Source organism: Populus alba, chromosome 15 (assembly GCF_005239225.2).
Source record: "Populus alba chromosome 15, ASM523922v2, whole genome shotgun sequence".
Lineage (NCBI taxonomy): Eukaryota > Viridiplantae > Streptophyta > Magnoliopsida > Malpighiales > Salicaceae > Populus > Populus alba.
Window position 1 is genome coordinate 4996858 of NC_133298.1, and position 23206 is coordinate 5020063.

General features: G+C 36.9%; 5 protein-coding genes across 11 annotated transcripts; 2 read left to right on the forward strand and 3 right to left on the reverse strand.

Moving 5' to 3' along the window:
* Window positions 1–1945: 1945 nt before the first annotated feature.
* On the reverse strand, window positions 1946–5197 carry LOC118043997 (chloroplastic import inner membrane translocase subunit HP30-2). The gene is made up of 6 exons (XM_035052135.2): window positions 4819–5197; window positions 3973–4088; window positions 2960–3086; window positions 2532–2680; window positions 2318–2380; window positions 1946–2236 (listed from the first exon to the last, which is right to left on the reverse strand). The coding sequence occupies exons 1-6, from the start codon at window positions 5107–5109 to the stop codon at window positions 2200–2202; spliced, it is 783 nt and encodes a 260-aa protein (XP_034908026.2). The 5' UTR covers window positions 5110–5197; the 3' UTR covers window positions 1946–2199.
* Window positions 5198–7972: 2775 nt separating this feature from the next.
* Window positions 7973–9987, reverse strand: LOC118043940 (pathogenesis-related thaumatin-like protein 3.5). The gene is made up of 4 exons (XM_073404851.1): window positions 9849–9987; window positions 8976–9700; window positions 8606–8873; window positions 7973–8492 (listed from the first exon to the last, which is right to left on the reverse strand). The coding sequence occupies exons 2-4, from the start codon at window positions 9529–9531 to the stop codon at window positions 8348–8350; spliced, it is 969 nt and encodes a 322-aa protein (XP_073260952.1). The 5' UTR covers window positions 9532–9700; window positions 9849–9987; the 3' UTR covers window positions 7973–8347.
* Window positions 9988–10100: 113 nt separating this feature from the next.
* LOC118043941 (uncharacterized) lies at window positions 10101–12914 on the reverse strand. Of its 2 annotated transcripts, XM_073404852.1 has the most exons (4): window positions 12773–12914; window positions 11812–12285; window positions 10676–10860; window positions 10101–10542 (listed from the first exon to the last, which is right to left on the reverse strand). In XM_073404852.1, exon 2 carries the CDS (start codon window positions 12265–12267, stop codon window positions 11824–11826), a length of 444 nt encoding a protein of 147 aa, XP_073260953.1. In that variant the 5' UTR covers window positions 12268–12285; window positions 12773–12914; the 3' UTR covers window positions 10101–10542; window positions 10676–10860; window positions 11812–11823. The 2 variants fall into 2 exon arrangements, with proteins under 2 accessions (XP_073260953.1, XP_034907944.1); XM_035052053.2 differs by having other exon boundaries at window positions 10676–12285.
* Window positions 12915–13665: 751 nt separating this feature from the next.
* On the forward strand, window positions 13666–19205 carry LOC118043975 (probable ribonuclease P/MRP protein subunit POP5). 6 transcript variants are annotated; one of them, XM_035052099.2, is made up of 5 exons: window positions 13666–13785; window positions 14201–14388; window positions 15677–17541; window positions 17644–17781; window positions 18122–19205. In XM_035052099.2, exons 3-5 carry the CDS (start codon window positions 17364–17366, stop codon window positions 18268–18270), a joined length of 465 nt encoding a protein of 154 aa, XP_034907990.1. In that variant the 5' UTR covers window positions 13666–13785; window positions 14201–14388; window positions 15677–17363; the 3' UTR covers window positions 18271–19205. The 6 variants fall into 6 exon arrangements, with proteins under 6 accessions (XP_034907990.1, XP_073261040.1, XP_034907989.1 ...); XM_073404939.1 differs by lacking the exon at window positions 13666–13785 and having other exon boundaries at window positions 14016–14388; window positions 17350–17541; XM_035052098.2 differs by lacking the exon at window positions 13666–13785 and having other exon boundaries at window positions 14017–14388.
* Window positions 19206–19476: 271 nt separating this feature from the next.
* Window positions 19477–20661, forward strand: LOC118043972 (uncharacterized). The gene is made up of 2 exons (XM_035052093.2): window positions 19477–19737; window positions 19858–20661. Exons 1-2 carry the CDS (start codon window positions 19576–19578, stop codon window positions 20425–20427), a joined length of 732 nt encoding a protein of 243 aa, XP_034907984.1. The 5' UTR covers window positions 19477–19575; the 3' UTR covers window positions 20428–20661.
* The last annotated feature ends 2545 nt before the right edge of the window (window positions 20662–23206 follow it).

A 23206-nucleotide genomic window follows, 5' to 3' on the forward strand; every position in this document is an offset into this window, starting at 1 on the left:
CAATGTGTGAGGAGGCCGCCGTGTTGAGACAACACTTGAGACCTTTGAACTTCGATGGTGATCTTTCTTAGTGTCATCAAAATCATCTTGTCGAGCTTTTCCTCCTAGGGTGACGCATGTCGACGGTTAAGTCTTGACGACCTTTTCTTTCCTCTCCTATCTTTCCTTGATTTTTATGCACAAACTTAAAAACAAAAAAAAAACCCTTAGGAGATCCACAACGTTTTATGAATAGATGCAGTGTTTGCACTCTAGATTTTACCTACTAGTTTTAATTATTTGTTTAATTTAATGTAATTTGTAATTGTAATATTTATTATAGGGTAAATTGGTAAGGGTAGAACTCAAGACGGGTTTCGTGGAACCAAGTTCTTTCTTTTTGTTGCTTTCCCATTATGATTTTCCCGGTTTTCTAAATAGAGCTTATTGAGATTTCTTTTTATTCTTATAGACTAAGGTTGTCAATTCCATTTCATTCCACTCAAAATGATTAGTATATCTCACACCATTTCAAAAAAATAGAATAATCAGGAACAAGTATTATCTCGCTCTGAATATTGGTTCATTATGGATTTTTTGACCAAATTCCGGACCAAGATGTTCAGTTTCATTATGTTCGTTTTATTTTGTGAATATTGTTTTTTTTTTTTTTTCAGTTTCATCATATAATATCTTCAATATTTAGTTTAATGAGTTAAACTTTGTCATTTATTTTGGTTTATTTTATATGAAGTTATCCAAGTCTTCTTACCTAGATCACAAGTTTTTAATATTTTTTTTTTAAAAATGTTATTTTTAATTTGTTTTAGTCAAACTATGTTCTTACTTATAATTCAGGTTATTTTTGGATTCATCAACTCAAGCTCATCACATCAAGTTAAATTCTATAGTGTTTTTTTTTTTTTTTTTTTGCTACTAGAAAACATTAGTTATGCCAGGATCATTTTTTTACATTAAAATAAATTGATTCGATTCACAATATAAGTGAGACCAACAATTTAATTGTTTAATTTAAAGTTAATTTATCTTTGAATTTGAATATTATATATATATATATATATATATATATGAAATACCATTGGGTTTAGCTACCTTGTTGAAAGGCCATTACACTTTTAAGTCTTAACTTCTATCTGGCACAGGTTCGGACAGGCTTTTTACTATTGATGAATCCATCTTTAAAAACAAATCCCCAGACTATTCTCAAAGAAATGAGATCACTGGTGATTAACTTTCCTAAGACATATTGGTTTGCTTGCCTTCTTGAAAGGAGTCGAGATAAAATAAGAAAGGAAAAACCCCATTCAATTTGTGTTTTAACTCTCAATTTTTTTTTTTTAAAAGTTGTTGATTCTTGTGACAAGAATAGAGAGTAAAAGTACTCCCATTACTAAAAGCATATTTTAAAAAAATATATATTTTTTTTAATTCAAAATATCTTTTTTTAATTTCTAGACCGTTTTGTTGATGCTAACATCAGAATTAATTTTTAAAAAAATAAAAAAAAATTATTTTGATATATTTCTAAATAGAAAATACTTTAAAAAATAATCATTAGCATACTTTCAAACACCCCCAAAGAATGCCCCAAGAGATGGTGAAATGCAGTTCCATGCAAAACCTGTAAAACTTAAGAGACACAGAGAATTGAATCTGCTGGAACTATATTATTGATCTCTGTATCTTTACATGTATTTATAGAAGCAGGATTCCTTACACAGGTAGGATTCCAGGCTTTCCTTCCTATTAGGAATCAATTACTATATTGCAAGTTTATTTTTAGAATACGGAAGTAAATATATATACAGATTGTTTATTCCTAATGTAGAGGTTGTGGAATTACTAACAAAACCTTGCTTCCCAAAAGTCCTGCACAATACACATGCTACCACAGTTGCTTCAACCAAATATAACGCCAGATTAGAGTTTAGACACTACCACTGCATTCACTACACAAGCTAAGCGTATTATCATTCAATTCAAGGCTCCACAGCAATCAAAAACAAAATTTAAAGCTTTAGGATGTTAACGAAGAAATTCCTTAGATGATAGAACAGCAATTGAATTCGAAGGATGACAGTTCACGAGAAAAAGGCTATCTTATTAAAGACACAACAACTACTCCCCCCCCTAATCTCTGTTGTATTAAAAACAAAGTGCTCTCTCACGGCGAAAACATTTGTTTTAACACATCATCAATCACGGCTTGCCTGTCTTCTCTCTCAGCTCCGGGTCCCTAAACACAAAATATTATTCAAAATCAGATAAAATACAACAACCAAAGGTAATAGTGTCGTGGATACAGTATGAGGCAGACCTTTGAATATGATCAAGAATGAGAAGCCTTGGTCCAGGTGGGATTCTCACATCTCTAAGAGCACTGTAACCGAACACACAACATAGCAATCAATGATCGCCACAGATCTTTTTTTAAAGAAATAATGATATATTCCGTGATAAATATTGATAGAACACAAAAGCAAATTGATCGTAGATAAGGTGAATGAAGACTAGATCATCTAACAACTTGCCTATCAGTCAGTAAAGGCAAGGTGTGATCTGTTAACAACCCTTTCTTAAAATTCTTCTCATAATTTTGGAGGCCAAGATTACTTAGCATGGATCTTGTTCTGGCATAGTGCAAATCTTCAGTTGGTGGTTGAGAGAACTTCTCCCCCAGCTAAATCACATAAAAGTTTATTTCAGCATTGGCAAGGGTAAAACCAACAGAAAGTTAGAGAACATGGTTTAAAATCAGAATATAAGAATGATCTCAAGATAGAAACAAGACTCCAGAACAGCTTGCTTCTTTATATGAATGCAAGAAATATTTTTGATAGGACTAATATCAAATAGAAAGTTTTTTCAATCCATACTCACAACTTGCATGGGAAAAGAAATAAACTGAAAGCGTGTGATTCTGTTGAAAAGAAAGATGAATCTTAACTTAAATCTTTACCTTGAAAAGACCACCCTGAACTAATGCAAAGAAAAGTCCAGAAGTGATTGCATTTGTAGCATTGTTTGGGCCACCCATGCCACTCACCAATGAGAACATGGCACCAGAACCAAAAGCTGCGACCATGCTGCAACAATAAATTTATAATATTTAGTGGGATAGGTAATCATCAACCATGCTTGAAATGCTCCAATAGAAATTTGGGGCAGATGACTCCAGACACATATTGCATGTCTTTTAATCCAAGAGTTAAAAAGAAAAAAGAAACAGAACAATATTTTGGAGAGGCCATGAATACACTTGAATACTCTAAGGCTGTGAAGGCACGGATACATTTTTGTAGGCTTCATTAATATTTGAATAGTGAAAGATAGGATGACTTTAAAGCACCTTGGGATAAGAAATCTTGAAACTTAAAGTACCTTGAGCTAAAGAAAATTGGAGATTTTTTTACCCAATCTCCAGCCATATATGGTATCCTACCACAAAAGTATTCCATTTCCTACACTGATTTTGAATTTCCATGAATCTTTTTACCTTTCAAGACCTAATTTTCCTGAGTAAGATCTATACTGGTTGTAGAATGAGATGATGTGTTTAATACATGACAATAACGATATATCATTGACAGACACATTAAATCAGGCATTGGTCCATTCATTGCTAGATTTTCAGGCATTCTAATCCATCTATTCTATTCCTATGTCTTTTCTTTTGATACAACTATAGAATTCAAACCCAAACTCTTCCCTTTTCAAATAGATTCCATTAGAAGTATACAGTAAATAGATTAAAAAATTTGGTAACTAATATCTGTGCAGCTTAGTTTATACATCTGTAGTTCTTAGGATTCAATTGTGTGCAGAGAGTCACCATAAAATGCTAAATGAATTTCAACTAAAACAACAGTTTACAAGGTCGATCATCCTCTTAAAGAGAACATGAAGACATGAAAAAAGAGTCTTGTCTGAAAAGAACGTAAACAAAGGAAAAGGGATGCAGAAAAAGTTAACCTAGATTGGACATCCTCCTTGCCACGCAATCTCTTCATGATACAGGCTATACCAGCATTAGTTCCAGTCATTACAGCAAAGTTGCGAGCTTGTATTAAGGGACCGCCGGCTAAAGCCTGTAGGTGAAGCATATTGTTTGTTAAACATTAGCAAACTCTTCATGGAAGCAGTCTCGATTAATTCCAGTCACCATATAATCAATCTACTTCAATATATTGACTAGAAGTATAACTCCAAGGATAAACCAATTCTGAAGGATTCCCCCCCCCCCTCCACCACATTCTTCCTTGGAATGCTTAACCGAGTTTCAAGAGAGTATGTGAGACATAGAACTCATATGAACCAAAGAGAAAGTCACCCTTTTCATTACTGGAAGCAAAAACTGCTCGGTAGATTTTGCCACAGGGATCCTCATCTACCTTGTGAGCTAGTATTCCAATTTCCAAGCGCATACAGCATTAAAACAAAGGAAGAAACTCTACCAAAATATATGAATTCAGAAGCAAATAATACATGCCACCCCACAATCATGTTAAGGAGAGAAAGTTCAGAAAAATTAACTCTGATGCAGTAAAGAGTAAAACCCTATTTTATTTAACTCATGCACTTTCATAACAATCTCCTAGTAACTTGATGATGAAACTAATTCTATGTTATCTGAGGAAAAAAGTATATCTCTTTAAGATATTCATTTAGGGTAATTAATCTTCTCCCATTTCAAAGCACAGCAATTCAAGTGCGGTAAAAAGATAAACCCTTTTGTAAAAAAATATAAATTAAATAAACAGAAAAATAAATAAGAAGAGCGAGAAGTATGGAGTGAGGTATGTGAGACAGGTAGGGTACTTGAGCTTGCTTGAGAGAGGCCATGGCTTGAGGGTTGAGGGCAGCCTGAGGAGGAGTTGGCATAGAGGAAGAGATGTCAGGGGTGATGGTGCCCATTATGGCTCCGATGGCAGCGCCTTGAACACCGCTGGTGGCGGTGACAACGGCAGCCTCGACAAGCAAAGACTGTTTGGACAACCAAGACTTAAAGCCATCCTCCAATTCCTTATACTTGAACTGTACGAACTTAACTGGGTCTTGATTGGGCAGCAGTTTGGACACAATTACTCCTTGTTTACCTTGCTGTTCCATTTCTTTTTTTCCTACCACTTTGTTGCCGCCGCTGCTGCTTCGAGCTATTTGGATAGAGAAAGATACGGGAGAGGAGAAAGACTTCACTCTCCTTTTTCTTTTGTTTTTATTCCCTTTATTTCCTTTTTTTACAGCTTAGGTGTTATCGATTTTCCTCTGTTTTTTTTTTTTAATAACTTAAATTACGTAAAAGTAATTCCTTTCTAGAAAATAGTTTTATATAAAGTATATTTTTGAAAATTAATTTATTTTTAATATTTAATAGTATTATAAAAAATAAATTAAAAAAAATATTTTCTATCATTTAGCTATAAAAAATGAGTAAAAAAGGTTATTAATATATTTTTAAATTTTTTTTAAAACAAATGTAACAAATAAAATAATAATAAATAATAAAATTAAAAAATAATTTAATTTTTTAAATTATTTTAAATAAAAAAAATGGCAATCCAAAAAAAGAAACCAAGTATGACAAAAAAAAGTTTATAAATTATTTTAAATAAAATAAATAATATAAAAATAAATATAAAATCTAATTCATGAAAAATTTTAGTTAAAAAATAAAAGAAAAATAAATAATAAAAAATTAAGAACCAAAATTAAATTCTAAAAAATAAAATTAAATATATAATAATTAAAAATTAAATTTAATATAATTAATAAATAACTAAATATTTTTAAATTTTTCACAGTATTCTACAGATTGGCTCCCTTCTTTCCAGGTCTCTTCTTTTCCCTTTTTCCCAGCCAGCAACCAAGAACATTAACCAATAATTATGTGTCATTTCACCGCAACTGCATACGAGTATTGCTCAATTATGCTCTTGTTATAACGTTTCCAATCCTAACTTGCTAAAGCATTCCCTAACAGGCCTCAATTCTGACATTGTCCTCTGATTCAGCCTCTTGAGCCAAGGCTAGTCCTTCTGGGGGTGATACCATTGATTCTCCATCCTCGGACGAAGACAACCATCCAGTTGCTCCAACTACTACTGACTCTTCGTTGAATAAGATTTAAGGTGAAACAATACATTTCATGTTAGCGAAAGATTATTGGTTTCTTCTTCAATGGTAGATACAGTACCATCGCTTGTGATAAGCCTTAGATATGGTGGTTCTTCAAGTAATGCAATGATTCAGGGGATGGGGATGGTGGGCAAGATATTGAGGATGGCACATCTGCAAAGCATACTGAAGAACGTCATGTAAGAACATTTATATCTTTTTTGTTCGTTTTAGTTTTCTGCCAATAGTTTCTGATTGATCAGTACTACCATAGCCTGTTTTGGGAGTTGACTGAGTTTGCGGGAGAGTTCTGTCCAAAGCTGGATATCACATAAGAAATGTTGCTTCTGCTAGCTATACATGGCTCCTATAGCATATTGTCGTTTAATAGTTATATAGCTTTTATGTATTGCCAAAATTGATGTTAGATAACATCAAACAGCAAACTGAGGGAGTTTACCTTTAATTTTCTGCTAAAAGCTAGAGGTGTTTCTAAGAGTGACATCCTTCTTTCACAAGTGAAGGAATCAGATGGTTGGCATGCCGCCTCCCCACACTTGTGTCCTCTGCTATGCTCATTCACGAATTTTGGTGTTGATATCTAATTTCTAACCATTCATTGCATTAAAACGATATTGTATACAGTCAACTAGTTTTAGACTTTCTTTCTACCACTATTGGCGTGCGGAATGTTTCTTTAATAGGAAGCCCTAGCTTGGTTTCTGGTTTTGAATATTTAGTTCTCTAATTGTGTATTCTCTTATTATCTTTGAACTGTCTTTCTATCTATTGTGGATGCAGCTTAGAGGAGGTAATGCTGTTATAGTTAACGATCACATAACTCGTTGGAAGATGTCTAGCTTGCTATTTATATGCTTGGTATTACTAAGCACAAGGATGCTGCATCAAACCATTCAGTTTGGGCATTATCATTGGACTCTGAGTCTTGTCATGATAATAGCCCTATATGGGATGTCAAAAAAAGTAAATTTTGAAGGTAAAAAGGCCTCAAAAACTAAATCTCTGGCAAAGCAGGAGAAGAGGGCACTTGTGGTGAATTTTACATCTCTCCAAATTTGATGCATAGACACATATTCTTAGAATGTGTTTGACTGACATTACAGGAAACCTACAGAGGAAGTCACATCTGAGAAGCTTATCAATGCTCGAGTAACATAAGCATGCAGGTTTCTACATCAAGTCCAAGGTAGGTTTCCAATTTGTCTTGTCTATCACTTCTTGTTCATCTGCTTTAATTATAGATATCATTTAACTTCCTAACTTCAAAGTGCTATCTTGGATATATTATTAATAGACATAGTTAGGGTTTTTATTTAATGGTTTCTTTAATTTAATTACTTTATTGAGAAATATTCCTTTGAAAAAAAAAAAAAAAGACTCACTTTTGTAGTTCGTTGAAATGACTTGTATGAGTAGGAACGCTTGAGGGTTTTTCTTTCTTTTCTGAAGATGAGACTGACAAGATAACAAAGGCTACTGCTCATCAAACTGATCAGAATATGGATGTTGAAGAACCATCCAATGGAAAGATTAAGAGAAAAGCTGAGAAATCATCTGTATGTTTCTAAACCTTTTCTGATAATTCAATGTCTTTAGTGAACTGCCAGAACCGTGCTTTTGCTTAGCTTTGCAATATATTCCATATGTGCTTATTTATGAAAGTTCGGATGCAGGGAGTGGCTCGAAAGAAAGGTAAAACTGCAGGTGGAAAGCCGTGCAACGTATGATATATCATACATGCTTGCATAAATCATGAACCATTAATGACCGGATATAACGTAGCTGATTGAGGTTGATATAGAAATCACAATTAGATTAGCTTTCTTTACTTGCTGGATTTAATCATCATAGCTTGTTTAATTTATTTTGGAATAAACTGATGGTTATTTTACGTTCGTTTTTCATACCAATAAATTGGTGTCCGGGCGCAACCTACCAATTTGCCGCTTCTACAATAGAAACACTATAAACTAATTCAATTTGAGAGCTAATTTGCTGCCATGATTCACATGTTCTAATAGAAATTGTGAACCAATTCAATTACAACTTCATTATGCGAAAGGATGCATTTCCATGGAATAGCTCTTAGTGCTCTTGGCTGATTGTACTCTGAGGCCAATCCTTGCGCAAGATTTGTGCAGTTCACCGTTCAGATACAGGCAAGAATGTGTTTTGTGGAATTGCTCCATCCTGGCAAGGCTTCCATCTATGCTCATAACGTTAGATAGAGGATGAGAAGAAGGAACAGCAGTGGAAGAGGCTGGAGTATGTTTGAAGAGGAAAACAGCTTCATTGTCTCCCCATTACCGGGATTGGGAATCATGGTAGCTGCGTGTGCCCCATCAGGTGTCTTTATCCTGTGTCAGAGATCCATTCGTAATTATTACATTTCTTTGAGAGAAGCAGGACAAACAAGATCTATTTGTGATCCCAGCAGAAGAAATAAATAAAAGAGGAAAAGAAGCATTACCCCTTGGCTGTGGGGCAGAAAACGATGGCATAGTCATCAGCCTTGCAAGTGAAAATGCTGGTACCATCGTCGAAAGCATAGCTATAAGCCCTTGGACAAGCTCGCTTGAAAATGGTCGAGTAAAAGGAGGGCTGGCATGTGGTCGGGTTGGCAAACTCCCCGCCGCAGCAGTACTGGTCCAGCCCAAAGGCCTTACATGCGCTCTTACATGCAACCACCCCTCCCTCTCCACCATCACCACCGACCACCTGAAGCTCCTTGGGGCAACCTATTGAAGTTTCAGGGATGAGAGTTTCAAGGATGAGGTCATTTTGTTACCGAGTAGGAAGAATGTTCTTAATGAAAACCAGTTGAAGTTGGAAAATCTTACCCATGTTGATATCTGAAAGGCAGCCAGTGGCATTGCACGCACCATGAACCCCAACAGGTGCGGCAACAAGAGGCAAATTGTAGCCGTCCACGAGGCTGACATCATAGTAATCTTTGGCATCCCCTGTGCCAAGGGTTACCTCAAAGAGCGATGCGGGTGGAGAAGCACCCATGCCATTACATTCCAGCCTCCCCCCGCAGTCCCCAGTTTGACAGGTGCCGTTTCCAGACTCATCAAATGTGCAACCTGTCCTTGCCCAAATCCGACCTGACCACCCTGGGACACTTGGAACGCGCATGCTGTAACCAGAATCCAGGCGAAATCCAGTGCTTGCAAGTTGCGGGGTGCCTGCACCTGCTAGGGTACCAGGCCATATGGTATAGGGGCAGTTGTTTGTTATTGTAAACGCGAAGGAGTAGGAAACAGGGATTAGGAAAGAAAAGAAAATTAGAGGGGAAAAGAGTACCGTCCGGGGCATCTTAACGGGCATAATGAGAATTCTGGTGGATGTTAGTGGCTTGTCAAAGCAGGCTCGCTCAGGAGAGACGGGTAGCATAGCAGAGGGTTTGCATTTTGCTTACGAGGGCTAACTCCTAGATATGGGGGATGAGAGTCCAACAGGGAGAGGACTTACGTTGCTTTGCTGAGCCCATATCACTTTTCTGGGTTTAGTATTTCTTTTACCCGGATGCCCTCTTGCCGAAGCAATTCCTTCCTTGATAAAACTGCATAGCACATGTTAGATGATAGCATCAAAGTCACGCTCGCTCGTGTCTCCCCCACAAAAAGCAAAAATATATTCTGAGCGCTTCTCTTCAACTGAAAGAACCATAAAAAAATACGAACATATTGAACGAAAAAGGAGGGAATTGCCTTGATGGGCTTCTTCAATCACAGTCCACACCATCGTGTGATTCGGATTACAACCCTCGCCCTTATTCTCTCTGTTTCCTTTCCCTCCTTTTCATCTGTGATCATATTATTCCTTTTGAAAGCCCAATATTAAAACCACCTTTTGTTCATCGCTGATATGAATGACCAGCACACCAGATCGTGAGATCACACATACGAGAAGCATTAACAAGCAAAAAAATAACTAGTTAATGCTTGGTCAAATTGACGAGAAACAAGGAAAAACATTCTTTCTTGGCCATTATCAGAATTCGAGGATACAAGTGCTTATGCAAAATGCATCAATCTGAAGACAACTCCCCCCATTTGGGAGGTACAAAAAAAAAAAAAAAAGAGGCCGAGAACAGGGAAGTTTCAGACCAGTAGGGGCCGGCTATGTACTTGTTCAGGAGTACAAAGCTCAACTCCCTCTAACACCATTAACAAGTAACCATGATAGGGGTAGCCCTATATGGACTTGCAGACTTTTCTCATCTTGATTCCTGATGCCTAAAGCCAACGCTTCGCCTGGCATCGATGCATTCAATAGGTTAAAGCCAGCGCTTCTCCTACAACTTAGCTAGCTGCTCTTCAAGGATTCAAAGCTCACCAAAAATATAAAACTTCCTTTTGCCTCCGCATTCACAGTCCGATAGCCCTACCAATTAAGTTCCATCTGCCACGTTAATAGACAAAACAGGATTAGTTAAGGTACTCACAACTAAAACAGACAATAAGGTAGTGTCTGAGAAACATCAGTACTACAGCTCAACATCATTTAATAAGCAAGAAATCTGACCCTGAAATACCTGTATCATGAAGCGGAGGCGCTGATCTGTTAAAAAACAAACCAGCAGTCAATATAAGACGATCATGCATTTCAATTTCAATTCTTCAACAATGGAGGGGTGAACCGCAGATAAGTGCAGCATCTTCTCAATCCATCAGCAGTTCTACGCAGCATCATTCACCACAGCAAGAAATGACAGAATTCCTGTAAAGGACAAAATAAACTCCTTTCAGGCTTTACATTTTCAGAAATATTCTCGAACAAAACAATTCATTAATCACAACAGAAAGGTATATTTAAAGTCTCCTGAATTGTATAAACTCCAACCCCTGCAAAATTAAAAGTATATTCAGGAAAGCATTCATGATAGGAAAAGCAAAACTAAGTAAACAACAACAAAGAAAAGCAAGTAATCACCGCAATACTTGTCTTCAGCCTGCAATAAACCAGAAAAAATAAAGCAAAGAAGCAAGTAAGTTTGACCACAGAACAATGCAAAAAAGACCCTTGAACTGAATAACCTGATAAGACCATGCTGCATAACCAACAGCACCCAGCCACAACCACCATCCAATATCATAAAGCACAGAAATAGCACAGAAAAATTAACACATAAACTTAAACAGCAAAAACAGAGACCGATGAAGCTCAGTAAAATCAATACAAAGGTAACAAAATAAACGTGCACCAAATAAGCACATCCAGAACAACAGATCAGAACACCTACCACACACAAAATAATTACAAATTGAAGTAAATCATATTGCTAAAAATCAATACTACACTATACAAGTCTTCCAAAAGACATGAAAGCACCTGTAGTTTGTTAAGAGTTCAAAAAAGAAGAGGGCTTGAATGAAACTAAATTAAAGGGCTTGAATGAAACTAAATTAAACTCGAGGTTTATAAGAGAGTGGATGGAGCGAGTTCGAGATCCCCTATCAGAAGTCAAGCTACGCTATTGGAACCGCTAAATTGCATTACACATGAAAAGTGAATATAACGTTCCTACATAGAGGAGGACTCTTATGGTCCACCTTAATAATTACCCAACATTAAGTTCCAAGTCATCCATATCCGTTCCATGAAACATATAAACGAAAAAATTCGAAGGAACATTACGAATAGAAAGAGAAAGGGTTATTTCAAGTATACGATATATTATATCTAGCTCATATCCATGCCATCTCCAACTTGGCTGCAGATAGGACTGACAGCAGAGAAAGATCTCTCGAAAGGAGAAGGATGAAACTGTGCATCACGCCTGCGCTTGAAAGAACAGCTATCAGGGGGAGCACTGCTATTCTCAGCATCGAGCTTCCTGCGAACTCCTCTGACAGCCTGCTCCTCAGCTGGGGAAAGGGGGAAAATCTGGCGACTAGCCCGGCAAAGGGAAGAATGGTTGTCATACAAAATTCTCTGGTTACAGTTCTTGTCACAGATGTGAGTGAGACCAGTGAGCCTGCAACGGTACATGTTGCCAAAGACATGTTCATTCTGACACTTGCAGTCACATTTGTGGACAGGAATTGGGCCATCAAGGCCAAGGATAGTGGAGAGATAAACAACATTGGCAGGAGCAGACATCATGGATTTACCAAAAACCTCCATTGGCAGCTTGAAAGGGTTCTGCAAAGCCACCAACAGAATGAGGTCAAGCTCAACTGAGATGTAACTGTAGTGCTCGAAAGAAGAGGGTCCAGGTTGTCCTCTCTGGCTTTTTTTCTAAATACCAAATCTTCACCCTTTAATTCAGTAACGAAATTGAAAGGAAAGGAATTATATGCCCTGCTCTCTCTCTCTCTCTCTCTCTCTCTCTCTCTCTCTCTGTAGGAAGAAAGGAACAGGAAAGGGGACTCCGACAAGAATTCGAATTCCAACCATCATAAATATTTACAAACACCCAGCACACTGAAAATTGTGTCTGCGCGTTTCACGTTTCAAACATGCTATAACAAAACAAAACAGATCTGCGCTACGAGATTAAGATTGAGATTATTTTAAAAAGAGGAAGATTTACAGGGTAAAAAAAGGGAGTTTATTGAAGAAGATGATGAAAAAATAATAATAATAACTGAGAAACAATAATAAGTTAAAATAAAATAAAAAAACTGACCTGATCTGATCTGAAGCAAGCAGTTGAGATCGAAGACGAAGAAGAGCTGAGGCCAAAGAAAAGAAGAAACGACGCTACCACTCCTCACCTACGAAACAACCTAACTTACACCTAACACACGCACTCTCTCTCTCTCTCTCTCTCTAAGAATAAGAATACGCAGACCGAAAATTAAAAGAAAAGCAAGAAAATGAAGGTGAATGGCAGGATTGTGCTAGGAGAGGGAGGGGTATTTATAGAATTTTGTTCATAAAGCCTCTCTCTCTTCGTGTTGACTTGACCCTTCCTTTGCACATACAGACAGCACGTATTTATTTAGTGGTATTATATTCATTGATAAATAATATAATTTGGATTATAAAGATACATTATACATACCGAGTAGTTAGATATCATCATCATCATCATCATCATGCTACCATCTCATACATATATGCACACTCTTTTTTTGCAACTGCATCCGAAGAATATCTCCAGGATTTATTTAAAAAAATTCCAGCTTGAAAAGTTATATATAAATCAAATTTTATTAAACATTAATCTAAAAATTAGATTAGACGGTGTTTTTTTTTAAAAATATATTAAAATTATTTTTTATTTTTATTTTTATCCTTTTCAAGCTAAATATATCTTTAAAATGTATTCAAAAGAAAAAATAAATAATGACTAAATACATGTAAGTGGTGTCTTGGTTTGGCATAATATATTATGGTAATAGTTTTAAAAAATAAAAAATAAAAATGGTAAGCCCTAAGGAAGCTAACCAAAAAAATGTGGAGAATATGCGGAATGGAAGATGATATTAATAAGTCTCCCACTTCTCACGTGTCTAACGGCTATCTCTGTCTCCACGACCTTTCTGTTCTCATCTCACATCACATGTATGTTCTTGGATATTACCTTTTCTTTCTTTCGTTTGGTTCCCCTGTTCAAACGGGTATTGACTTTTATCGTCTACCTTATCAACATTTAACAAGTCTACCTGTTCAAATCAATGGGGTTTCGTTGGAGTGGTAAGCAGCTTGTTTTGTTTAAATAAGGTCTTGATTTTAAATCCTTGTGTACGCAGCAACATTCATTGATAATCTCACTTGTCATTGTTAGGAATGTAATCCAGGACGACGACCATTAAATTAGTTGAGGCAACCTAGATACTGGGACTTGCAACCTAAAAAGAAGCTAATAAAATCAAAGTAAAAAAGAAAATAATTTTAAAAAAATTAAAGTAAAAAAAAATTATTTTTTTAAAAATACAAAAATAAACAAGTTTTTAACGTTCAGAACTCAAAACTAATAAAATCAATGTAAAATCACGAATTTAGTTATAGTTAATTAGTATATAAGGAATATAATCATCTTCTTTCTCTCAGCCGCTCCCTCACAGTTCAACAAACAACCCTCTTCTTCTTTCTCTTTTTTTCCTCACAGACGACGTCCTCTCCACAAGCCACCATGAACCCTCTACTGTAGATATGGGTACTGATTAATTGCCGTAGATAGAAGCCAGGAGGATTTAAGCAAACAGACTCTATCTGGATCCATTAGCAACTGTTGAGGTCAAGAAAGTTTGTGAACCAATGCAACTGGAGGTCCAGCCTAAAGACATTCTTAACAAGGTAACCTTATTCATTAACATTCATCAAATTTGAATTTGAGTTTCTGATATGCATGTCTGGTTGGTTTTTATGGAAAGGAGGTTAAACTCCGCAAACTGTTTGGCAAAAGTCCTGAATGAATTATTATGTTTTCAAGGATTTGTTTTCCACCATAGGTTTCCTCTGCACCACTTAGACTATTAAAGGCAAACTTAAAGCTTGCAAAATATGGACAAATAGTTTCATTTTGGTTGTCATATATTATTGTGATTTGCCTCTTTGTATTTATTTCTTGTAGATACTTTGTCTGGGAGCAAGCAAAAAATTATGTTGTTTTTGGGTCACTCCTTTGTCTATGATTTCCCTTCATCATCTCCCGCTAAGTACTGGTTTAGACCTGACTTTGCCTCTAGCAATCGTTAACATGCATGAGAATTTTTTTCAGCTTATAAGATGATCTGCGTATGAATCTTTGTTATCAAGGAACTTAGTTCCAAAGGGTTAAAAAATGTCGCAAGCATTTGTTTAGTTCATGTATATATACATTCTACTGTGCTTGAGATTGGTTATAATATACTACAATTTATGGGAACTTCCGATGACACTAAAAATTATCAAATACATAATTGAAATAGTTTGCAACTTGATACATGAATGTTTAAAAGTAAAATGATATTAGAATAGAACTTCCGTAATCCACATTGTATCTTTAACTATTTGGTTTGTATATTGATTTGGCCCATTACAATATGGTTCCTTTTTCTGGTTCAAGAAATTCAAACCATAAGTCAATCACTTCTTTCATCGTGCTAGAGATTTTAGTTATCTAGTTACTGGTTGAAAAAGTGCTAAAAACATTATAATAGAGAACCCGAAACATTGTTGATGTATGTATATAATTATAAACGATGAGCTTTAGTTTATGTTTTAATTTAATTTATATAAATTTTTAGTTAAAATTTATTAATTAAACTTTATTTATTGGGTTTAATTTAATTGGTATTAAGTATTTTATAATAAGTCATAAATTGATTCACTTGTTCTAGTATTTTAATATTTATATTCTAATTTTTTAAATATTAAAAAAAAATTAATCTTCATTCTTTTTTTTCTTTGCTCTTTTTTTTTAAAAAAAAAAAGTTATTTTTTATGCTTTTAAGTTTTTTATTGATTATTTCATATCAAATTTGATATTAGAGCCAGTTAATTGTTATTACAATTAAACAATATACATGTTTATGCTTAACCCTAACCCTAGACCTGGTTTGATTAAAAAAAAAACTGTTCACTGTTCATCATCTAAACTCAGCCATCGGAAATTCTGCATCAACGCCGATCACAGCCAAGACACCACATCAACCCACAAGTACACGCCGCTTTATTTTAATATTTACTGCCTTCAACAACCCGCAGCGTCGCAGCCACAACAGGTCGCCCACGCCAGGAGCAGTAGATCTTCGTCGGCCGCGACGCCTCAGCCAATATCATCTTCTCCTCGCCACCGGCAGAACTGACATACATACACCACTCCGCGCCACAAAACTCATCACATCCAACACCGATTCTTGGTTCACCGCATCAAAGGCAGGCAGCGTAACAGATCTTCATCTGCCACCGTCCACAGTGCCATCGCCCTTAGCAGCAGCAACAGATCCATGCATCAACAGACCCGCCGTCCAGCAACGACACCACAGCTCCTTTCCTCGCGCCGCCGATCCCAAGCAGAATTACAGATCCACGTTCTCTTGCGCCATCGCCGTCAGTAGCGGCAACAAATTACAGAAGGCAACGAAACAAAAGTTCTCAATGCAAAATTAATTAACCCAGCCACGTCACCTGACATCTCAGTACTTTAGAGCCACGTAAGCATAACTAGACACGTCACCGAGCAACGGCATCCTTTCACCGCCACGTCAGGAGCATCCGCCACGTCATCCAGACTGCCACGCCAGCATATTTGCCACGTCAGCGACAGCAAATTCCAGCTTCCTCCATCCATCTAGCCAGTGAATCACTTTGAATTTTAGCTTTTCCGGTTTTTCATTTGTCATTTATCTCTAATACTATTTTTGTGCCTAAAAAAGAATTCTTACTTTGCATTCTTTAATTGTTAAATTTTGTTCATCAACCTCTTTCATCATTGATATTTAAGTATTTTGTTTTATTTGATAATTATGAGTTTTTATTTGTGATGTTGTATTTGTTTAAAAAAAATTTATTGGTGTTTTTTGTTCTTGGTTAATCTTCACATAAAAAAAATAAAATTAACTTTTATTTTTATATTATAATTTTACTTGTAAGAATCATTTGTGATATCAATTTTATTTTTAAGTGAGTATTGCATGCTTTTGTATCATGAGTAACAAAATAGAGATTTTTTTTATTCTAGGTCGCTAACTACTTAGCTGAAAACTTGGAAGCATCCTTATTTTGATTCTCTCCTCTGGCGAGCACAAGCTTCTCATCATATTTTGAACACCCAGTGCATGTGAGCCGTGTCATCAAGTGCTAATCTTGTTAGACACCTCTTTTTTTTCCTGAGCTTTAATTATCAGAAATTTCGATTTCATTAGAGACAGAACTTAAAGGCTCAGAATGGGACTGTTGCTAGCAAAGATGTTTAAATTCAGAGTTGATCTCTTACTTCACATTATTTATTGTTATTTCAGTTTGGACCTTAGAGTTTCTCCATCAACCTAATTTGGTGATGATACATGTTTCTTATTGACAGAAATTTGGTGCCGTTGTTTTATTTTAATTTTATTGGTTCAGGGTTGTGAGTCTACTCATTTACTTTGGCTGTCCATTTCTCCTTTTCAGGGTTTAGAATGTTCCGAGTACATGTAAACTAGTCTTTCCCGTGCACAAAGTCCTTCTCAGTGATAAAATTTGTTAGATTTCGTGCATGTTTCATATAACATATGCCAAGTACCATATTCTTTATGCTGATTTGCTTTATCCCGGCAAAATTGTCTTTGCGAGCTAGGTAAAGGATCATGGTGGGATTTAAGAATAGGTACATGGTAATGGAAGTTTTCTTGGATCCAAATCGAGATCTTGGAGTGGATGATCCTATTATAATAACACAATATAATGTTTCAAAAGCGATTAAAGACAGTGTTCTTGTAAACTTTGGGGAGTGTGGTTTGGCTTCATCCCTTGGATCGCTCCAAGGTACGTAATTTGTTGCCAGTTCAAGTTTTCCGCTGCTTGCAAACTTCCCTTTACCTCACTGTAAAATCTTCTCTCACCCTTCTAAATCTGGGTTATTTGCAGTCAAGTATGTGAATCCGATTACCAAGCTATGTATCATCAGAACCTCACGAGAGGAGTACCAAAAGGTCTGGTCCGCAATTACCATGGTTAGGCGCATTGGTAACTGCCCAGTGCTATTCAACCTGCTAGATCTAAGTGGTGAGTTTCTTTCTTTTCTTCTCCCCTCTCTCCTTTTTGAACCGACCTAAGTGGTAAGCTGAAAACTGTTCATTAGCAAATTGATAATGAAGAGAACTAGAACAAAGAAAAAAAAAAATTAGTTAAACCCGCAAACTTCCTGCCATCTGTTATCAATTTGATGTCCATGCAGGTTCAGGTGTTTTTGCAACATTATAACCTTTCAGTTGATCCCAAAATTAAACTATTTCCAATTGATCACAATGTTCCAATATGTTTTATTCTGATTTTACTTCCTTTGCTTGCATTGGATCTTTTGCTCAGCTTTTCTCTTTAATTTTGCTTGTTCTTTTTGTTCCAGGAAGTATCAAGGCCTGTAAAGTTGCTGCCTTGAAGTGTGATGAAATGAAATTTGAGCACTACAAACTCGCAGCTGGAGCACCTCTCTCTGCTGATGTTAATCAGCACATGCAAAACTGTCTTGAAAAGATCAAGATTTTGGAGCACTGAGCCTTGCGTTGGTAGTAACCTACTGGCCTGCCAAATTTTGGAGCACTGCTTTGTTTTGCACAACTCTCATGAACAGTTTCAAACTGGCCATTTCTGATCCATCCCTTTGGGCTTTTCTTTGTCTCTGGGGTTGTTGAATCTGAGATGTTTGAAATGATACTAGCTGACCCCTTTTGTTTTGGAGCATCATTTCAGGAACTGTCCAGGTGAGTGCCTGTGAAGAACCTTTGAGATCCTCTGTACCTGGACCTTGGGCACCCTTTATCAAAGCAGCTGCTTTGTGCCTTTTTTTTTTCATTTTGAACTTGTGTACTTCTGCCATATCGTTTGACATTTTGAAGGTGAAGTTTTATCTGGCAATCATTAGCAAAAGCTGATACATGTTTGGGAGTCCACATCTAATAATGATTAGGAGGATTTGCGTACTGACTGATTGTTCAAATTAACGGAATTCAGTTTTCATACAGTTCTACACCCGGTGGAGAGTATGGACTTGCCCTCAAGTTATTATTTGTGATTACTGACGCCATGTTTCTTTTCCAAGTGAATTTTCTCTTATTTAGTTTCCCCTGAGTAAAAGAGGGGATGCGATTTTGATCCCAGATTGCTAAGCGTCAGGCCAAGTGACTTTTTTTTATCAGCTGGGCTGATGACCATTGCCCGCACACGCACACCTAAAAGTAAAGCAATGGTGTCATGTAGATGCGTAGTCAAATGTTTGGTGCTGGTCGTAAAAGGCAACCTTAATGAGAATGCTCTTCAAGGATTATATACTGGCAGCTAACGAGAACAAAAGGCCGACAAGGATCTAGATCGATCCAGGAATCCCGTTCTTGACTATATTTATTTATTTTTATTTGCTTATGGAAAGAAATGCACACAATTTATAAATCCTTCGCTTAATATTCTTACATCAAATAAATACATATTTCTTAGATTACAATGTATGATTTATTTCCTCGCTGGGATTCTCTTGCTGATGACTGGCCGGATGAACGCTTGCTAGAGAGGGTAATGGGTGGGAGACGAAAGGCAGGCAGCTACAAGTCAGGGGTGTAAGAATATGTGTTTGCGTCCGCGTAAGAATCCTACTACTTGCACTCTCAATTACTATTTAAAAGATAATGCCACAGGTGTCACCCATCCATCCATATATAAATATCCCTTGAACTCTGGCCCAGCCCAGTCTATCTCTCTTAACTTAGTCCACATACAATACAAGCTCCCGTGTTACACTTGGATTCCCTCTCTATATATTCTGCAGCCCGCATCAAAAAAAATCAAGTGAAATTAATTAAGGATTGAATGGGGAGAACAATTCTCGATTACACACTGGTTCCTTTGGGACTTGTTACGATGGTGGCATACCACACATGGCTTCTTTATCGAATCATGAAGCACCCCACCAAGACTGTCATTGGCATCAATGCTATCAATCGCCGCTTCTGGGTTCGGGCCATGATGGAGGTCGACTTACACTTATACATATATCCCTATCCATTTCTTATTTTCCTTGTGGTATCTTTCTTGATCATCTTTTCAGGATGAAGCAGTACTGACCATCAGGATTTAATTGTAATGGTGCAGGACGTGTCCAAGAATGGGGTTCTCGCAGTGCAGACACTGAGAAACAATATAATGGCATCCACCGTCTTGGCATCAACAGCCATCATGCTCAGCTCCCTTATTGCCGTTCTCATGACAAGCGGCAGCGGGGACAAATCAGCCAGGAATTTTGTGATTGGGGACAGGAGTGAGTTAGGGTTGTCTATCAAGTTCTTCTCAATACTGGTGTGCTTCCTGGTGGCATTCTTGCTGAATGTGCAGTCAATCAGGTACTACAGCCATGCAAGTATCCTCATCAACGTGCCCTTCAAGAAGATGTGCCTTACTCATCGCCATCAGCATCTCAGCACCGAGTATGTGGCGAGGTCCGTGAACAGGGGTAGCTATTTCTGGTCATTAGGGCTGCGTGCCTTTTATTTCTCGTTCCCACTCTTTTTGTGGATCTTTGGGCCCATTCCAATGTTTTTGTCATGCTTTTTCCTGGTTTCCATGCTCTATTTCCTGGATGTCACCTTGGAAATTGGGTGGGCTGTTGGCGACGAGGACGACGATGGCGGCCACAAGGACGTGGAGTCCCAAAGTCAAGTTTGATTTTTCTACTAGAGATGTACTTGATGTGTACCAGACTAAAACAATAACGAATGAAGTTAGGGATCCAGGCAGCAGCAGCAGAAGAAAGATACAAACTGCAATTCATTTTCAATACCAAAGTTGACTATGAACAGTACCATTAAAATTAATCTAACTACTGGATAGATCGTAGTCAACTTGCCTTGCGTTTCAATTTCCAAAAGAAGAATTAAGAAGCTGTATCTGTGTTTTCTATTGCTATTTTGCAGACTATGCTTGTGTGCGCAACAAGTGTTCCCCTTTTTTTTTAGTTGTTTCGACCATAAAAAGTCATAATAATCGAATCAGTTTACGCAACAATCTTCAGACACAAAGCCCTCCACGTCCACCTTCGCATATCTTCGGAGGTCAGTGTCTCTTTTATTATTGTGTGTAGAATGTTGAATTTCGGGCAACACCACAACTTGTTTGTTGGATTGTTGAGGTACTCCTTAATTTGTCATTTTAGGCCTTTGAAATTTTTTAAATACTTTTTAACTTTAAATTATTATATTTTTTTTGAATTGTTTTGTATGCTGATGCTGTTGTTGTGAAGAATAAACTTTTAAAAATAAAAATATATTATTTCAATATAAACGGCCGGCAACACATTAAAAGAAAGAAAGAAAGAAAAAAAAAAAAAAAAAAAAAGAGGAAAGGCCGAATAGCCTCTCTAGAACTATGCAGAACAAAAACAAACACTTACGTATCCCATGTAAAATTAAATCCCATTCTTTCCCTCGGGCTATTCTACTTACCCCGAGCACTACGAAAATGGGACGCACGCTTGTCAGTCTTGGTTGGCTGAGCAACATTAAAATGGAGAACTAACCTCCACTTTCCAGCTGATTCTCTGTAGTTGGTGGGTTCTTATTAGAAGGACGGTATCTTTTTTTTTTTTTTTTGGTAACCCGGGTTGTCCGGGCCAGTTTGCGTTCATCACAACTAATCCTCGGGTTTACTGAACATCCTGCAAGCCCAGTAAACATATAAGACACTGCGGGAATGACAGGCGTACATAAGCAAAGCTTGAACCCTAATGTAAAAAAAAAAACAAGTCTTTTCAACCACTAACCACAACTCCATGTGTTAGAAGGACGGTATCTTCCAAAGTGCAGTACTGGTAGATGCCAAAAGATCGTTTCTTGCATCAATTTTCAAGGAGCCAGGTCAAGACAGGACTCCTCTTCCTTCCCATTGTGTGTCGGCCGCACTCTGACCACAATTGCAAATCAAGAAAAGCTTGTTACTAATGTTCAATCTTTCTTTTATAGGATCATGCTCTTCCATTATTTAAATTCGATGAAGGACAGTACTATTTTACAACCAGCGCATGCTTCCCACATTGATTTATAATATGCCATTGTTATATTTTAAATCAGCACGCTCTCTGCTTTTGGCAAACTGCATGTCTTAGCATTAATTTGCAGTCCAAGTCTAGATGCATCAAGTTTTGTTACGAACTGAACAGCTTATCGTAAGAAAACATACAAATTAATTTAGCAAAAAGAGTTTGATGTCTATATTGCTAACAATAATATCCACATAGTAATTAATGAAGGGATCTTCTCGGTTATGAAACAGTTAGAATAACTAACTGTTGGTTAAGAAAGTCGGTTAAGAAACAGTTAGAATAACTGACTGTTATTGTTAGCTTGACTGATACTGTTAGCTTGCTGTTATTTTTCAGTTACTTTCTTGTTATTTTAGTTACAATGTAACAGGCTATATAAAGCCAAGTCCTCGTCAAATAAAGGTGCTCTCTTCTCATTCAATTCATCAACATTTCTTTGAGCTCTCATTAATACTCAACAAATTGGTATCAGAGCCTTTATCATCTGAAACTCTTGCAGCAGCATGACGACAGAAGGAAGCAGCTTTGTTCAGCCAGCCATTCCAAGATTCAATGGCCATTACGATCACTGGGGTATGTTAATGGAGAATTTTCTCCGATCCAAAGAAATGTGGGAACTGGTGGAGATTGGATACATTGAGCCGGCAAAGGGATCAGTGCAAACTGATGCACAACAGAAGAAGAATGATGAGATGAAACTAAAGGATTTGAAGGTAAAGAATTACCTATTTCAAGCAATCGACCGAACCGTTCTTGACACTATTCTTAGAAAGGATACTGCCAAGAACATATGGGACGCAATGAAGAAGAAGTTCGAAGGGAATGCAAGAGTTAAAAGATCTTACCTGCAGACTCTCCGCAGAGAGTTTGAAACACTGGAAATGAGAATTGGTGAAGGAGTTACAGAATACTTCTCTAGGGTCATGACAGTGGCAAATAAAATGAGAACGTATGGAGAAGATATGCAGGATGTGAAAGTGGTAGAGAAGATCTTACGTTCTTTAACTGAGAAATACAACTATGTTGTATGTTCCATTGAAGAATCAAAGGATATTGATGCTCTTAGCATTGATGAACTGCAGAGTTCATTGGTTGTTCATGAACAAAAGTTTCAAAGGAGAAAGGGTGAGGAACAAGCATTGAAAGTAGCATATGAAGGAGGGGGCAGAGGTGCATATGAAGGAGGTAGAAGCCGTGGTCGAAACTTTTACAGAGGAAGAGGAAGAGGAAGGGGACGAACAGATTTTAATAAGGCAACAGTGCAGTGCTATCGTTGCCAACAGCTTGGACATTTTCAATGGGAATGTTCTTCTGGAAACAAAGAATCACTATATACAGAGCTTGACAATGAGGAGGAGATGCTCTTGATGACTTATGTGGAGAAACATAAAGCCAGAAGAGAAGACG

Coding starts and splice junctions, on each gene's coding strand:
- LOC118043997 (XM_035052135.2), bottom strand. CDS start 5,109: ATGGAACAGCAAGGTAAACAAGGAGTAATTGTGTCCAAACTGCTGCCC. Junction 3,087..3,972: donor AAGGAGGATGTCCAATCTAG/GTTAACTTTTTC, acceptor TTATTGTTGCAG/CATGGTCGCAGCTTTTGGTT. Junction 2,237..2,317: donor ATTCTTGATCATATTCAAAG/GTCTGCCTCATA, acceptor TTTTGTGTTTAG/GGACCCGGAGCTGAGAGAGA.
- LOC118043972 (XM_035052093.2), top strand. CDS start 19,576: ATGGGGAGAACAATTCTCGATTACACACTGGTTCCTTTGGGACTTGTT. Junction 19,738..19,857: donor GGGTTCGGGCCATGATGGAG/GTCGACTTACAC, acceptor GTAATGGTGCAG/GACGTGTCCAAGAATGGGGT.
- LOC118043975 (XM_035052099.2), top strand. CDS start 17,364: ATGGTGGGATTTAAGAATAGGTACATGGTAATGGAAGTTTTCTTGGAT. Junction 17,542..17,643: donor ATCCCTTGGATCGCTCCAAG/GTACGTAATTTG, acceptor GGTTATTTGCAG/TCAAGTATGTGAATCCGATT. Junction 17,782..18,121: donor CAACCTGCTAGATCTAAGTG/GTGAGTTTCTTT, acceptor TTTTTGTTCCAG/GAAGTATCAAGGCCTGTAAA.
- LOC118043941 (XM_073404852.1), bottom strand. CDS start 12,267: ATGGAGGTTTTTGGTAAATCCATGATGTCTGCTCCTGCCAATGTTGTT.
- LOC118043940 (XM_073404851.1), bottom strand. CDS start 9,531: ATGCTACCCGTCTCTCCTGAGCGAGCCTGCTTTGACAAGCCACTAACA. Junction 8,874..8,975: donor CCTTTCAGATATCAACATGG/GTAAGATTTTCC, acceptor AAACTTCAATAG/GTTGCCCCAAGGAGCTTCAG. Junction 8,493..8,605: donor TTCTGCCCCACAGCCAAGGG/GTAATGCTTCTT, acceptor TCTCTGACACAG/GATAAAGACACCTGATGGGG.